This window comes from Petaurus breviceps, unplaced genomic scaffold (assembly GCF_028583685.1).
Source record: "Petaurus breviceps papuanus isolate PSGF00001 unplaced genomic scaffold, PetGlider_PUasm1.0 90925, whole genome shotgun sequence".
Classification (NCBI taxonomy): domain Eukaryota; kingdom Metazoa; phylum Chordata; class Mammalia; order Diprotodontia; family Petauridae; genus Petaurus; species Petaurus breviceps.
This window is the reverse complement of record NW_027187380.1, coordinates 35,990,928-36,006,333: the sequence shown is the minus strand read 5'-3', so window position 1 is coordinate 36,006,333 and position 15,406 is coordinate 35,990,928. Positions and strand designations below refer to the sequence as shown.

At 38.1% G+C, this 15,406-nt stretch overlaps 1 protein-coding gene across 1 annotated transcript in view; it reads right to left on the bottom strand.

Annotated features, from left to right (window-relative positions):
• Nucleotides 1-15,406, bottom strand: part of DNAH9 (dynein axonemal heavy chain 9) — a 531,344-nt gene that overhangs the window by 460,837 nt on the left and 55,101 nt on the right. Inside the window, exons 8-9 of the mRNA XM_069076799.1 lie at nt 8,387-8,503; nt 7,300-7,450 (exon numbers count right to left, since the gene is read on the bottom strand). Coding sequence (XP_068932900.1) covers nt 7,300-7,450; nt 8,387-8,503 — 268 coding nt within the window. The remainder of the gene's footprint in view (nt 1-7,299; nt 7,451-8,386; nt 8,504-15,406) is intronic.

Sequence of the window (15,406 nt, the reverse complement as noted above, 5' to 3'; positions counted from 1 at the left end):
AAAGCAATTGGGGTTAAGTAACTTGCTCAAGGTTACATGGCCAAGTGTTTCTGGGTGGGTGCTAAGTGTCTGAGCCCAGATTCCATCCCCAGGTCATCCGGACACTGGGGCTGGTGCTCTTACTCGCTGTGCTGCCTGGCTGCCCTGGGCCTACTGATTTCACCTTTCCAACATCTCTCAAATATGCCTGCTCCCTTCTCTGATACTGCTACTGCTAGTGGATCTACCTACCTCAAAATTCTCTCTGCTTTAATACATCCTGCCTTTAGCCACTAAAGTGAATTCCCATTTGAGTTATTCCATTTTTTAAGGTGTTATTTTCTCCAGTATTTTTTTGGGTCTCCTTTAGCAGGCTGTTGATTTGCTTTTCATGATTTTCTTGCATCATTCTCATTTCTCTTCCCAATTTTTCTCCACTTCTCTTACTTGATTTTCAAAATCCTTCTTGAACTCTTTCATTGCCTGCAACCAGTTCACATTTTTCTAGGAGGCTTTTGATGCAGGAGTTTTGACTTTGTTGTCTTCTTCTGGTTCTGTTTTGACCCTCTTTGTCCCCCCCAAAAGATTCTATGGTCTGATTGCATTTCCTCTGTTTGCTCATCTTGCCAGCCAATGATTTGGCTTTTAAGTTCTTTGCCACAGTAGAACTTTGCTTCCAGAGTAGAGAGAGCTGTGTCCCAAATTTCTGGGGTTTTCATAGCTGTTGTCAGAGGTGTTGTTAGAGCCCATTCTACAACCATCACAAACTCTGTTATGCTAGCGTTCCTCACCCCAGGACCATCACCCAAGACTTCGACCCAGATCCAAGCAGGTCAAAGCAAGAGTGATTACCCTCTGAATGGTTGCTTGGCCCCCTATGATCTGCAGGCTGGGAGCTCTGGAGTCAGCCACTCAGCAACAGCTGCAGCCACTGCCACAACCACCTATGCCGCACCAGGGGCAGGGGCCGGACCTCGCTCTTCTCTCAACCAGTTCCAACAGAGCTCCCTACTAACCTTTTACTTTCTCTTTGGTGTTTATGGGTTGAGATGTCTGGAAATTGGCACAGCTACCAGTGATTCACTCTGTTGAAGTCTGCTACATCCAGTCTGGGCTGCCTCAGGTCTAGGCTAAAGTGAATTCCCTAAAAGACAGGTCCAACTATCCTATTGATGGAATCCTAATAAAGCTGCCCCCAGCACCAATATTCTAACTTCATTAGAGGCCTGGCCCCACCAAACAGCAGGCCCACTAAACCTACCTACCCCCTTCCCCCCAAGGTCCTAACTTCTTCATATATACCTCACGGCTCACTGGAACAACAGCTGTGTCCCTGAACTCTTAGTTCCCACAGAAACAGCAGGTGTATCCAAGTGATGGGAACTCAGCCACTTGCCCCCAGACCCATTCCTACAGAAACAGGTGTGTTTTTGTATTCAATCACAATCACATCATAGCCCCAGGCAAGACCACAATACCTATCTTTTTTTTTTCTTTTGGAGGGCAGTTGGGGTTAAGTAACTTGCCCAAGGTTACATGGCTAATGGTTTTTTGTGTGTTGTGTTTTGTGTGTGTGTGTGTGTGTGTGTGTGTGTGTGTGTGTTAAGTATCTGAGACTGGAACCAAACTCGGGTTCTCCTGACTTCGGGGCCTGCGCACTACTCACTTCACCACCTAGCCGCCCCGCCCCCCCAACCATTTATCTTGACCAGACAGGACCACAATAGCTAGCCAGTTGGAGGGCAGCATGACCAGAATATTTAACCACCGCACCATAGATGGGACCCTTCCTCCATTACCTAATCCCTTAACAAACCCCTCCTGCCTTTTCAATATTCATGGTTTCTGTTATGTAGTTACATCTTTGCCCTATAAAAATCCATCCTGCTTTCTCTGAAATTGTTGGTTCCTCTTGGAACTTAGCCCACTTCATGATAGGTGTCAGTCTCAATAAGTGCCTATACTTGGATTAGAGGTGGTCTGACTCTGAATTCTTTGAGACAGTTCCACCACAACACATCATGAAACCCCAACAGTTTTGCACAGGCAGAGCCCCCTCCTCAACACTATGAGCTAGGATGAATATTACTATGCTAATTATGCATAAGAGAAAATTGAGACTCAAAGAAGTGATTTACCAAAGGTCACATTAGAGTTAGGTCTCAAGCCTAGGTTATTCCTGAAGGCAGCTAGGTGGTACAATACATAGAGCACTGGGCCTAGAGTCAGGAAAATCTGAGTTCAAAACTGACCTCTAACACTTATTATTTGTGTGACCTTGGGCAAGTCATTGAACCTCTGCTTGCTTCAGTTTCCTCATCTGTAAATGGGGATAATACATCTACTTCCTAGGATGTTGTGTGGTTCACATGCGATATTTGTAAAATGCTTAGCATAGTGCCTGGCACATAGTAAGTGCTATATAAATGCTACCTGTTATTATTATTATTATTATTAAACTATGAGACTAGCATTCTCCTACATAAATGTGAGCTCAAAACTTCTTTAGGTTTAGTCAACTTTATCTCCATAGGAATGGCTAGAAAGGTAGAGAAGAAAATGACTTTGACCTTAGGCTTAACTTTAAATAAATAAATAAACAAACAAACAAACAAATAAATAAATAAATTGGGGGTAGGAAAGAATGTCTACAGACTTCAGACATCCAAATCAGCAGGGACAGAAAATGCTCATTATGAACTAGAGTGAGATCTCTGACAGAAATATTCAAGCACTTGGCCCAAGAAGTTTAATTAAAAAACCTAATAACATATTGCTCTACCTTTCTAAAAGGCTTGGTGCACAGGAATGACAATCTCCTGCTTCAGATGAGAAGCCTTAAGTAATATAAAGATTCTGTAAGGAACAAAATAGGTTATTCAAAAGGGAGCAAAGTCATGGAAAGTTCTCCTCCCCTCCTCTCATCTAAGGCAGTTGGTCCCATGTCTGAGGATGGCTGCTTTCTTCAATAAACTATAAAAAGCCTCAGGCTTTCAAACTGAAATAAACTTTGTAAAGCTCAGTTTTCATGAGAAAGAGACAGAAAAGACTTCAGCTGAAGCCAGAAGCTGGAAACGAAGTGAAGCTTCATAGACATATGCCGAGTGGCAGTGCATAGCAGACTGCACATCCAATAGAAAATAGGCTAGTGGAGATGTAAGAAGCAGAGATTATTTATTTAGTTAATAATAATAAATTAATAATAAATATTTAATTTAACAACCAAGCAGTGTGTTGCAATCCCCAGCAAGGAGCAGGCCCAGGAGAAATAGTACACTGACGACACTGAAAAACATCAGTGGCCCTACAGCATCAGAGGTGTGAGTTGTCCCTCCACCTATAAGCTCTGACCACATTACCCCTCAGTATGTGTGACTCATTTGTTCCTTAGGTATATTCACTCAGACCACTGATGGTATATGCATTTGTGGGAGAGGGTGTTCCCCAATTTTATGAAAGAAATGTTTTATTCTACTTCCCCTACCATGACATTTTATTAAATGCCTTTGTTTTGAACTCTGTCCCCTGGATACCACCACAAGTAAACATATCAGTGGGTGATCCTAAGTTAGTGGATACAGACCCAGAATTCCTTGAACCTGGATCCCTTATAGGTATAAGCACAAGCTCTAAATCATAGGGAAGCAGTGTGGTACAGGGGAAAGTGTGCTGGATCTGGGGTCAGAGGACCTTGATTCAAATCTAAATTCTGCCACCTGTGTTACCTTGGACAACTAATCTCTCTGGGCCTCAGTTTCTTTAGCTGTAAAATGAAAAGTATCCTTCCTGCTCAAAATCAATTACCAGACTTCTAAGAAACAGCACCCTTCATTGGCAAATCACTCTATAATTTTCAAATTACATAAATATATTATCTCATTTGGAAGTGAGAATCATCTCTGCTTTTATTTACAGAAAGCTAAGGTCTAAGGAGGCAGAAGTTCTTTTATGATACTTTTTACAAATAACTCATTGTTGCTCCTGAAAGAAGCCAGAAGCAGGAAAAAGTTGAGCTAAAGAAGTTGAAGAAAAGTAAAGGAAGTGATAAAATTAAGAGAGGATTTACTTTTTAAAGATGCTTTATTTCAAATAATGTATCAAAAGAGGGAAGAGGGTGACTCCTATCCTTTTACCACCACTGCATTCACCCCTTTACAACAAGGCGTCACTTTTAGGATATTTCAAGGTGAGGATAAGACTGGTAGGGATTTCTCTTCAGAATTTTGAGGTAAGATTTGAAAATAGATGAGAGTGAAAAAGTGTTGTCACTTTATGCATAATTACTGCAGAAATTAAAACCGTTTAAGAATCTGTTCATTCATTCATAAATATTTATTAAGGTTCTAGTATATGCCAGCCATTGATAGAAAAAAAATGAAAGTCAAAGAGCTTACATTCAATTTTATCAGTTCAAAAATCTTATGTAAATTTTGTTCAAAATGTTCAAATTGGTCTGTTTTGTATGCAGGATAGAAAAAACAGTTTCTAATGATGTGTTACTGAGTCTCAGTGCAGTATTTTATAAACCACTGTTAATAATAGTAGGCTGTTAAGAGTGAGCTCATAAAGCAGTGGAGCTCTGGGCCTGGAATCAGGAAGACTCAAATTAAAATTCAGTCTCAGATATCAGCTGTGTGAACCTCTGCAAGTCACTTAATCTCTGTTTACCTCAATTTCCTCAACTGTAAAATTGGGATCATGATAGAACCTACTTTATGGGGTTCTTGTGAGAACCAAATGAAATAATATATGTAAAATATTACAAGTGCCTGGTACATAGTAGGCACTTCATAAATACTTCAGGGATTTAAACACAAAAACATGGTCTCATTCCAAATGGAATTCATTCAAGTGGTGGAAAAAACATGTAAAAAACTGTATATCAAAACTATATGAAATGTTAATGGAAGTTAAACTCAAAGGAAAGGCATTAAGAGTGGGAAGAATCAGATGAGGTGGACTAGTAAACCCTCCAGCAGAAGTCAGAATTTAAGCTTAGTCTTGAAAGAAGCCAGGGAAACCAGCAGTGGAGGTAAGGAGAAAGAGCAGATTCTTAAATTGTTTTAATTTCTGCAGGAATTATTTGTAAACTGACAACACTTTTTCACTCTCATCTATTTTCAAATCTTGCCTCAAAATTCTGAAGGGAAATCCCTACCAGTCTTATCCTCACCTTGAAATATCCTAAAAGTGACCCCTTGTTGTGAGGTAAGTCAAGAACAATGCAGTGGTAGTAAAAGGATAGGAGTCACTCTCTTCCCTCTTTTGGGAATGTGTGAGGAATGACAAGAAGGTTACCATTCTGGGATCCTAGAGAGCAGGTAGGGGAGTAAAGTGTAAGAAGAATGGAATGTAGAATTTTTCCCAAGAAATGAAGACCAAATTACCAGACTATAGTTTTTAGACTATTCTCTTCCCCTGTCTTTGCCCTTCTCCAATCTCCAACCTCTCCTATTTTACACCTTTCTTAAATTGCTGACAATGGCTCAGCAATTACATCTCTCAAATTTTTTAAGACCTGAGGATGTAGTTCAAGTGACTTGAATTCATTAAAGGGAAGTTGGTGTTCTCTTACAATCTCCTTTTTTAAGTATCAACTCCTTTTAGTAACTTTTATTGTCATTTCCAATGTAAAAATCATTCTCTTTGGCAAAGAAAACAGAAGCAAAATGAGAATTAAGCAGTAGGTTCATAAATGAACATATTTATTAAGGACCTATTTGAGTGCCAGGTACCATTTTGAGCACTTGAGAAAAGAAGAGAAATGAAGAGAAAAGAAGAGAAAAAAAGTCTGTTTGCTTGAAGAGTTCACAGTCAATTGAGGGAGACAGCATGCAAACAGCTATGTACAAATGAGATCTATACATAGGATAGATATGGAGTAGTCTCAAAGTGAAGGAACTGAAAATAAAGAGGACCCTGAAAGGCTTCTTGCAGAAGACGGGCAATTAGCTGAGATTTGAAAGAAGCCAGGGAAGCCAGGAGATGGAAATTAGGAGGAAGAGAGTTTCAGGTCTGAGGAACAGCCAGTGAAAATGTTCAGTTGGGAGATGAATTGTTGTGTTCCAGTATCACTGGACTGCAGAGAATGTGGAGAAGAACATGCTTAAAAAGTAGGAAAGAGCCAACATATGAAGAGTTATAGAAGCCAAATAGATGCAATTGTTCTGTTTCTCTAGTTAGTTACCCGAACTCCATCAACCACAAGCAAAGGTACTATGTCCACGTTGATCCTTCTTTTTCTTCCAATATAGCTTTAAAAATCCCTTTTTTCTTATACTTAGCTTCCTTCATCAGCCTCTACTCATTCTGAGCTTTAGTCGTCCTGTTTTTAAAGGCCTATGTCTTACTCAAACTCATTTTCTGTGACTTCCATATTCTATACATTTCTTTTTAAAACTCAAAGTTGTTTGGGGAATCTCCTGGGCATCTCTTCTGTCTCATCAGACATTTTCTTTTCTAACTGAAATTGCTTCCCCTTTGTACAATCAGAATTTTATTCTTGAATATTTGACATCCCTTCTGGGCTAACTATTCCTGTATTACTTAATTCCATGATATTCTAATTTTTTTCATGGTAGTCACTCAAATTATAGCTCATTTGGAAAATAAATAATCCCTTGATGAATAAATTGAATAAGCAAAACTGTAATGTGATAACAACGTCACAATTCTACTCCAAAACCTGATATTTTAAGAAGGTCTGAAGTAGTTGCAGGGCACATCAAGGAGCTTGGATCAGAATGGAGATTCACTTCACAATATTTCTCTCATAATACCATATATCCAAAGTGGCTAACTGTCCCTGTTAATTAATTTCTTGTTTAAATACTTCTATAATTACTTAAGTACCATGAACTTAAAGGTAGAGGAAGAGGATGAGGTGAAGTGGTCCCAGCTGCAAATTTCTCCTTGACAGCACAGATAGTCTCATTCCCAGCCCCAATATCATTGGAGTTCTAGGTACTGAGTCAGAAAAACTTTGAGCAATTGAGGAATAAGTAAAATTTCATCTTGAAGACTATAATCATTCAGGTCTTGTGACTACCCTCTCCCACCTTTCTCACATTTTTTGCTATCTCAATATATTATCAAGGCCTCTCCTGACCAGTAACAATGGGTAATCTACGCCCGCTGATTAATGTGCTCATCTTAGACATAGATATGGGCAGTTCACCAGTTTTAATGTGCTCAGGAATTCAAACAAATGGGAACTGTTCTTGCTTTCTCCTGAGGCAAGTCATAGTGATCATGACATTTCAAAGGTCTAAAAGAGGTAATAGAACATTTCTCAGAATTTATTAAAAACTAAGATCATACCAAATTCTAACTCCTCCTGGACACGTTGACAATAAACTGTTTTAATGGCATCCAAGTCACTGCTGAACATGGTGATCAGGACCGGGTATTTGTCAAATGCATCCATGGCTACTACTGGTCTTTCAAGCAGAGTCCCAAATATTTCAAGTAGCTGCAGAAAAAGGTGGAATAAAGGAAAGAAATCCAAATTAAAAAAAAAATCAGTTCCAGGAATTCTAAGAATGCAGAGAGGATTTGGAGAAGGAAGATATAGAGACTAACTCTGAGTCAAGGACTCTGCCAAAGTGTAGCATTGCTCTAAGATCAGGAAGAGATCTGAGGCATTCTAAAACTTTTCTGAAGTGGCTAAAAATCCACAAGAGGTACTTAGAAATCACCATTTCCAGGCCTCACCTGGGGTAGAACTGTGAAAAGTAGCTGCTAAATAAACCCATTCTCCTGAAGCTGTTTGCATTGAAACTCACAGGTTGGGGTGGTCATAAAAGATCCCCAAAGTCTTCCCTGAAAATGGTTTGAGACATTCCTTGTAGCTTTGACCATGGCAGAACTGTTCATGTCCATCTGCCGTCCAATAATATATAGCAGGATCACAGATTTAGAACAACTTTATTAGTCACGTATGCCAAGTCCCGTTTTTATAAATGAGGAAACTAAGTGACTTGGGCAAGATAACAAAAGTGGTAAGTGGACTGAATGCAACAGTCTTTCCACTGTGCCACATTGCCTTTCATCATCATCTTAAGAGTCACTGTGTCTTGATGGTGGCTGTAGTCTCATTTTTTTTCATTTGATGGGGAACACTCTGAGTATAGGCATTGAACCAACTTAAAAGTTTCAGAGAAAATTTTTTCAGCCACACTCAGAATTTTCAGAATATTTTCATGCATCCAAAATAGGCTAAAATAGACTATATTTCCAGTCCAGAGGAGCCCAAATTCTGCCTTTCTCCAGGAGTCTCAGTGGATTAAGAAATCATAACACTATAGGAACACAATAATCACACAGATCCTCACTAACAGGGTCATTCAGGATGGCATTGTGATACTGCACTGATCACACAATAGGGATGCTACAAATAGCTACAAACCTTAAAAGCATGCTCTAAGTCAGCTATATCATCAAAAGCTTGGATAAAGACCATCCCTAATCTTCGGTCCAAATCTTCTACTTTCTGGTTAAATTCAGAGACATAATTTTCAAATTCCTGAAGAGACAAAAAAATATAAACAAAATTAAAATGAAGATAATAATAGCTAGCATTTGTATAGCACTTTAAAGACTGCAGTCATTCACATAATCTCATTGGACCCTCATAACAACCTTGTGAAGTAGATCCCAATAAAATTCCCTATTATAGATGAGGAAACTAAAACTGAGAAATGTTATGTGACTTGCTTAGGTACAAAGAGATAATGAGCAGTAACTGAAGCAGAATTTGAACTAAGGTCTCCCTAACTACATTCCTTGGCTTTATATTTGGAGTATTCTTATATTTCAGGATTTCTTAATTTTCCCAAACTATTATGGCATGATTTGGTTTTTATTTACATATATGGCTACATCATTCTTGTAATATTGGACAAAACTTTAAAGTGAAATTTATCTTTGGTACCCTCCCACCTCTATTTCTGTGCCCCCTTTTGACCCTTCTATCACAGAGGCACCAGCATCCTTTTGAACATTTTACTCCTCCATCCCTACCTCCACATCCCATGTCTATGGCATCCAAGGTCTAGTCTATATAACAATTCCTCATTTTCCAAAATTAACTTTTCATTCTTTCCTATCAATCGAAACTGCCATTCTTTCATCATAAACTACTTAAGCTAGGTCTCAGGAGAAAATCAAGGTGATTAGATTAATTCATACTAACATATGAATAGCCAATAAGCTCCATTAACTGCATCTGGGATAAACCCATATTAGAAAGGATAATTGTTAACCCCAAATTACTGATTTCTCTGTCTCTGTCTTTTTCTCTTAATTCCCCACCATTTTCTCTATTCCGGTTGTTACCACACATCCATCTTTCCCATAGTTGCCAGATTCAATTTAACTTTTTAAATTAGTGAGCATTTATTAAGTTCCTTTCATGTCTTAGGTACTATGCTCAGGTGCTAGGGTTACAAAGACCAAAATAAGGAATTTCTCACTATCAAGGAACATGTATAAAGATAAGTAAATACAAAATATTTAATTGGGTGGGAGGGGAGGAATGAAAAGAGAAAAACACTAACAGGTGGGGAATATTCAAAAAGGCATTTAAATTGAGTCTTAAGGGGATCTAGGAATTCTCAGAAGTGGAGATACAAAGAACATTCCAGGCATAGGGAAAGGCTTATGTAAAGGCAAAGAGATGGTATATGATATAGGGCAGGAATCCTCAAACTTTTAGGTCTCAGAACCCCTTTACATTTATTATTTATTATTATTTTCATATTATTAAAATTATTAAAAACTCAAAGAGTTTTTATGTAGGTAATATCTATTGATATTTACTGTATGTCTTAGCATTATTACAAAAATTGTTTTGACTTTGCAGACCCCACCTGAGAGGGGAACCCACAAGGGTCCCTAAACCACACTTTTAGAACCAAATGGAGGAATAGCAAGTGGGCCAATTTTAATAGTATATAGAAAGCATGAGAAGGAAAAAATAAAAATCAGCCTAGAAAGATAGCATTGGAGGCAGGTTGAAAAAGGTTTTAAATGCCAAACAAAGAAATTTGTATTTGATCCTAAAGGCAAAAGGGAGCCACTGTTGTTTATCGATCAAGGAGTTACATAGTCAGCTGGGTGCTTTAAGAATATCAATTTGGTAGCTGTGGAGGATGGATTGTAGAAAAGAGACAGAAGACATGGTAACCAATTAGAAGGCGATTGTAATAGTCTGAGTTAGAGGTGATGAGGTCCTGTCCTAGGGTGGTGGTACTGTAACTAGACATAAGATGAGAGCAGTATTGCTGAGGTAGAGTTAATAAGATATGGCAACTACTTATGCATGGTGGTTGTTGTAGTCATCATATGGATTCATTTTTAATGTTGCTTCATACTATGTTAATTTATATAAGTTTTTTCATGTTTCTCAGAATTTTTAGTACTCATTTCTTTTTGTCTCATTTTTAATTTTTTATTTATTTAAAAATTTTTTTTGTCTTTATTAATTTGTTTTCTTTTAGTTTACAAGATTCGTTTCCACAGTTCCTTGAGTTTCAAAATTTCTTCCCCTCCCCTCTTACCTCCTCCTCCCATGGTGGTGTACAATCAAGTATAGTATCTGCTAGAACTTTTTTTTTTTTTTAGTATTAATAATAATATATATATATTTTAAACATTTGGTTTTAAAATTTCGAATTCCATATTCATTCCCCTCCTCCCTTGTCACCCACCCCCACTGGAGGACAAGCAATAAACATTACCATAGCAGATAAACTGTAGAAGACTGATCATATTTCCCTCCCTCCCATCCCATCTCCCACTTGATCCATTCTCTACTTTGGTCCTGTCCCTTCTCAAAAGTGTGTGCTTCCAACTTCCCTCCCCCCCAGCCTGCCCTCCCTTCCATCATCCCCCCTCTAATCCACCCCCACTCTTTTGCAGGGTGAGATACCCCATTCAGTATGTATGTCAATCCCTCCCTGAGCCAAATTCAATGAGTATAAGGTTGAACCATTCCCTTATGCCTTCCTGTTCTTCCCTTCCACTGCACCCATCTTCCCTTGCCTCTTCTATAAGAGATAGTCTGCCCGTGTCTGCCCTTTCTGTCTCTCCCCATCTCCTCTAATTACATTCCTCTCTCACCTCTCAACTCCACCTTTTAAGTTTCATCCCTTCCTATTAGATTGGTCCTGTGCCCTCTATCTATGTATACCTGTAAACATATATATATATATATATATATATATATATATACACACACATTCACATATGTAATCATACACCTATATCCCCTCCAATAAAGACTCTCTCTCTCTCTCTCTCTCTCCCTCTCTCTCTCTATATATATATATATAATATATATAATATTATATTATATAATTATTAATATAATTATATATATAATTAATATATAATTTTTAATATATAATATATATATTCCCTTCAACTATTTTCATACTGAGAAAAGTTTCATCAGTTACAATTATTATACCTGTAAACATATATATACACATTCACATATGTAATCATACACCTATATCCCCTCCAATAAAGACTATATATATATATATATATATATTCCCTTCAACTATTTTCATACTGAGAAAAGTTTCATCAGTTACAATTATTGTTTTTCCATGTAGGAATGTAAATAGTTCAACTTTGATAAGTTCCTTATGATTTCTTTTCCCTGTTTACCTTCTCATGCTTCTCTTGCTTCTTGTATCCGAATGTCAAATTTTTTATTCAGCTCTGGTTTTTTTCTTCAAGAATACTTGAAAGTCCTCCATTCCACTGAATGACCATATTTTTCCCTGAAACATGATACTCAGTTTTGCTGGGTAGGTGATTCTTGGTTTTAATCCCAGCTCCTTTGCCCTCCGGAATATCATATTCCAGGCCTTTTGATCCCTCAGTGTAGAAGCTGCCAGATCCTTTGTTGTCCTGATTGTATTTCCACAATATTCAAATTGTTTCTTTCTGGCTGCTTGTAATATTCTCTCCTTGATCTGGGAATTCCAGAACTTCTATAAAGTAGTTTTTTGGTAAATTAATTGGTATGGCACTAAATATATAACTTAATTTAGGTAAAATTAATTTACCAAAAAACTACTTTATAGAGCTAGAAAAAATAGTAACAAAATTCATTTGGAAGAATAAGTGGTCCAGAATATCAAGGGAATTAATGAAAAGAAATGCTAGGGAAGGTGGACTAGCTATACCAGATTTCAATCTGTATTATAAAGCAGCAGTCATCAAAACTACTTGGTACTGGCTGAGGAATAGAGGAGAGGATCAATGGAATAGATTAGGCACATGAGATTCAGAAGTCAATGACAATAGTAATCTATTGTTTGATAAACCCCCAGACCCTGGTTTTTGGGATAAGAACTCACTATTTGACAAAAACTGCTGGGAATTCCAGAACCTGGCTATAATATTCCTAGGAGTTTTCTTTTTGGGATCCTTTTTAAGAGGTTATTGGTGGATTCTTTCAACCTTTATTTTGCCTTCTGGTTATAAAACATCAGGGCAGTTTCTTGGAGATTTTCTTGGAGGATGACCTCTAGGTTCTTTCTGTGATCATGGCTTTCAGGTAGTCCAATAATTTTAAAATTATCTCTTCTGGATCTATTTTCCAAGTCAGTGGGTTTTCCCATGAGATATTTCACATTGCCTTCTATTCTTTCATTTATTTGGAGCTGTTTGACAGCATCTTGATTTCTCATCAAGTCACTAGCTTCCCTTCGATCCATTCTAAATCTGAGGGAACGATTCTCCTCATTGAGCTTTTGAGATTCTTTTTCCATCTGGCAAATTCAGATTTTTAAGTCATTCCTTTCCTCATTGCCTTTTTGAGCTTCTTTTGCCATTTGAGTTAGTCTGTTTTTTAAGGTGTTATTTTCCTCAGTCAGGCTGTTGACTCTCATTTCATAATTTTCTTGCATGGTTCTCATTTCTCTTCCCAATTTTTCCTCCACTTCTCTTATCTGCTTCTTAAGCTCGTATTTTCCTTTGAAGCTTTTGGTGCAGGAGTTCTAACTTCACTGTCTTCCTCCTGTTCCATGCTTTGATCTTTTGTTGTCCTCAAAATAGGAATCAAATGTTGGATTCTTGTTTGCTTTGCTTCCTTTCCCTGGTCATGTTGCCACTCAAGTACTTGACTTTTGGACTTTTTGTGACAGTAGCACTCTGCCACAAGACAGGGTAGCTTCCATCCCAAACACTGGGGTTTTCTCACCTGCCAGAGGTATTAGTTGGGTGCCCTCTCTGAAGCATCCACACTCTCTGGCAAGATGGTTGCACACCCCAGGACCTCCACCCTAGACTGCAATCCATATCCAAGCAGGTTAAGGCAAGAGTGATCACCCCTCAGACTGGTCACTTGGTCCCCCTACAGTCTGCAACGTGGCACCAGCTGCGACAAGGCATCTCAGCAGCTTCTCGCCCTCAGGGCAAAAATCTACACTCTCTCAACTACTGGTCCCAAAGTCCACACTGCACTGACCTCTCACTTTGTCCTTCGCATCTATGTGTTGATAATTATGGAAATGGCCACAGCTGCTGGTGATCTGGAGTCCCTCCAGCCAGTGGCTGGTCAGACCCACCGTGGGGCTAAAACCTCAGGTTCACATGGTCCTGGGCTCAGCTCCCAGAGCCCTAGTGCTGGCCAATTCCTGCCAGCCTGCCGAGCTGTCCTCGCTGGGAGGTTAGCTTCTCTGTGTTTCCAAAGTTTGTTCAGAGTCCCCTTTTACATGGATTGGGGGAGGTGGAAGCTGGAGCCCCATAGAGGTCCTGTTTCTATTCTGCCATCTTGACTCTGCCTGCAACTCATCATTTCTTAAGGCACAATAATATTCCATTATTTCCATTCTCAGAATATATTTAACCATTCCCAAATTTCTAGTTAATTGCTGCCACCAAAAGAATGACCGTGAATTTCAGGGTATATATGAACCTATTTTGATCTTCTTTGGGTATAAGGCAGAGGAGAAAGTGCTGCATTTGGAGTAAAAGTCTCTGGGTTGAAATCTTGGTTCTGTCATTTAATACCTCTGTGACCTTGGGCAAATCATTTAGCCACCCAGGGCCTTAGAGGCTATCTTTAAGATGGAGGGCTTAGACCAGATCAGAGGTGTCAACTAGCAGAAGGTTGAAGTATATTAAAATGTAATTGGGAAATGTTTAACAAAATAAGCACAAATACCATTCAAAACAGATAATGTTAATTTGTGGTTTTCAAAGTCAATAAGCAACAGACAGGGATCTATTTCCGAGTTTGACATCACTGGACTAGATGACCTGAGGTACTTTCCAGCTCTATATCTACGATTTATGAACTCACAATTCTTTACATGGGAATTTTTTAAAACTTATTTTACCATGGGCATAAGGTATCGATCTAAACTTGATTTCTGCCAAATGACTTTCCAGTTTTCCCAGAAGTTTTTGTCTAATAGAAAGTTCTTCCCCTCGTAGTTAAGATTTTTTTTTTTTGGCTTTACTGAACACTGGGTTATTCAATTCAATTGTTTTTGATTCTTATTTTTCTATTCTATTCCACTGATGAACTTTTCTATTGTTTGAACCAATATGAAATACTTCTGATGGTTAATGCTTTATCATATAATTTGAATTCTGGAAGTGCTATACTCTTTTTTTCATTCCTATTTATTTTCATTATTTCCCTCAAGATTTCAGACCTTTTGTTCCTTCAAATGAATTTTGCAATTACTTTGTCTAGCTCTATAGAGAAACTTCTTGGTAGTTTGACACAGCACTACATCTGTAAATTTCTTTATGTAGTATTATCACCTTTACTGCTACAGCCCAATCATGAGAAGCAATGTTAAGGCATTATTTATTTCTTTAAAGAGTATTTTCTAACTATAATCATATAAATATTATATCTTGTCTTGTTAGACTTAGATATTTTTTGAGTCTCAGATGTTTTTTTTCATTTTGCAGCTGTTTGAATAGGATTTTGCTTTTTTTCCTCCTCTCTCCCAGTTTTTAATAATCTTAGTATCTTCCTTCTGAGATTTCTTCAATTTATCCTGGATATGTCTTGTTTATACATTGTCTCCCCCATTACTTTGTGACTTTCTTGAATGGAGTATTTTTTGCCTTTTTTTAGTATCTTCAGTGCTTAGCACTTTTTTCTCATGAAAAAGGGAACCACAATAATTTCATTACATCTTGATAGACCAACAATCCCCCAACTACTGAGTGACCTCATACTAGAAAGTCTTCAACCCCTCTGCAAAGTCATAGTAAATTAGAAGGTCTCAATCACTGTTGTAACAACTACTTAGTGCCCTTGGATAAGAGATACTGCAGTTTTGCCTAAAAAGACTGCTTTCACAATTGCGAAGTCTTTGGTCTCTTCCTCTCTTCCCTTGAACTTAAACAGGGAACATTTTCTCCTGATAAATTCTGCCACTTGCAT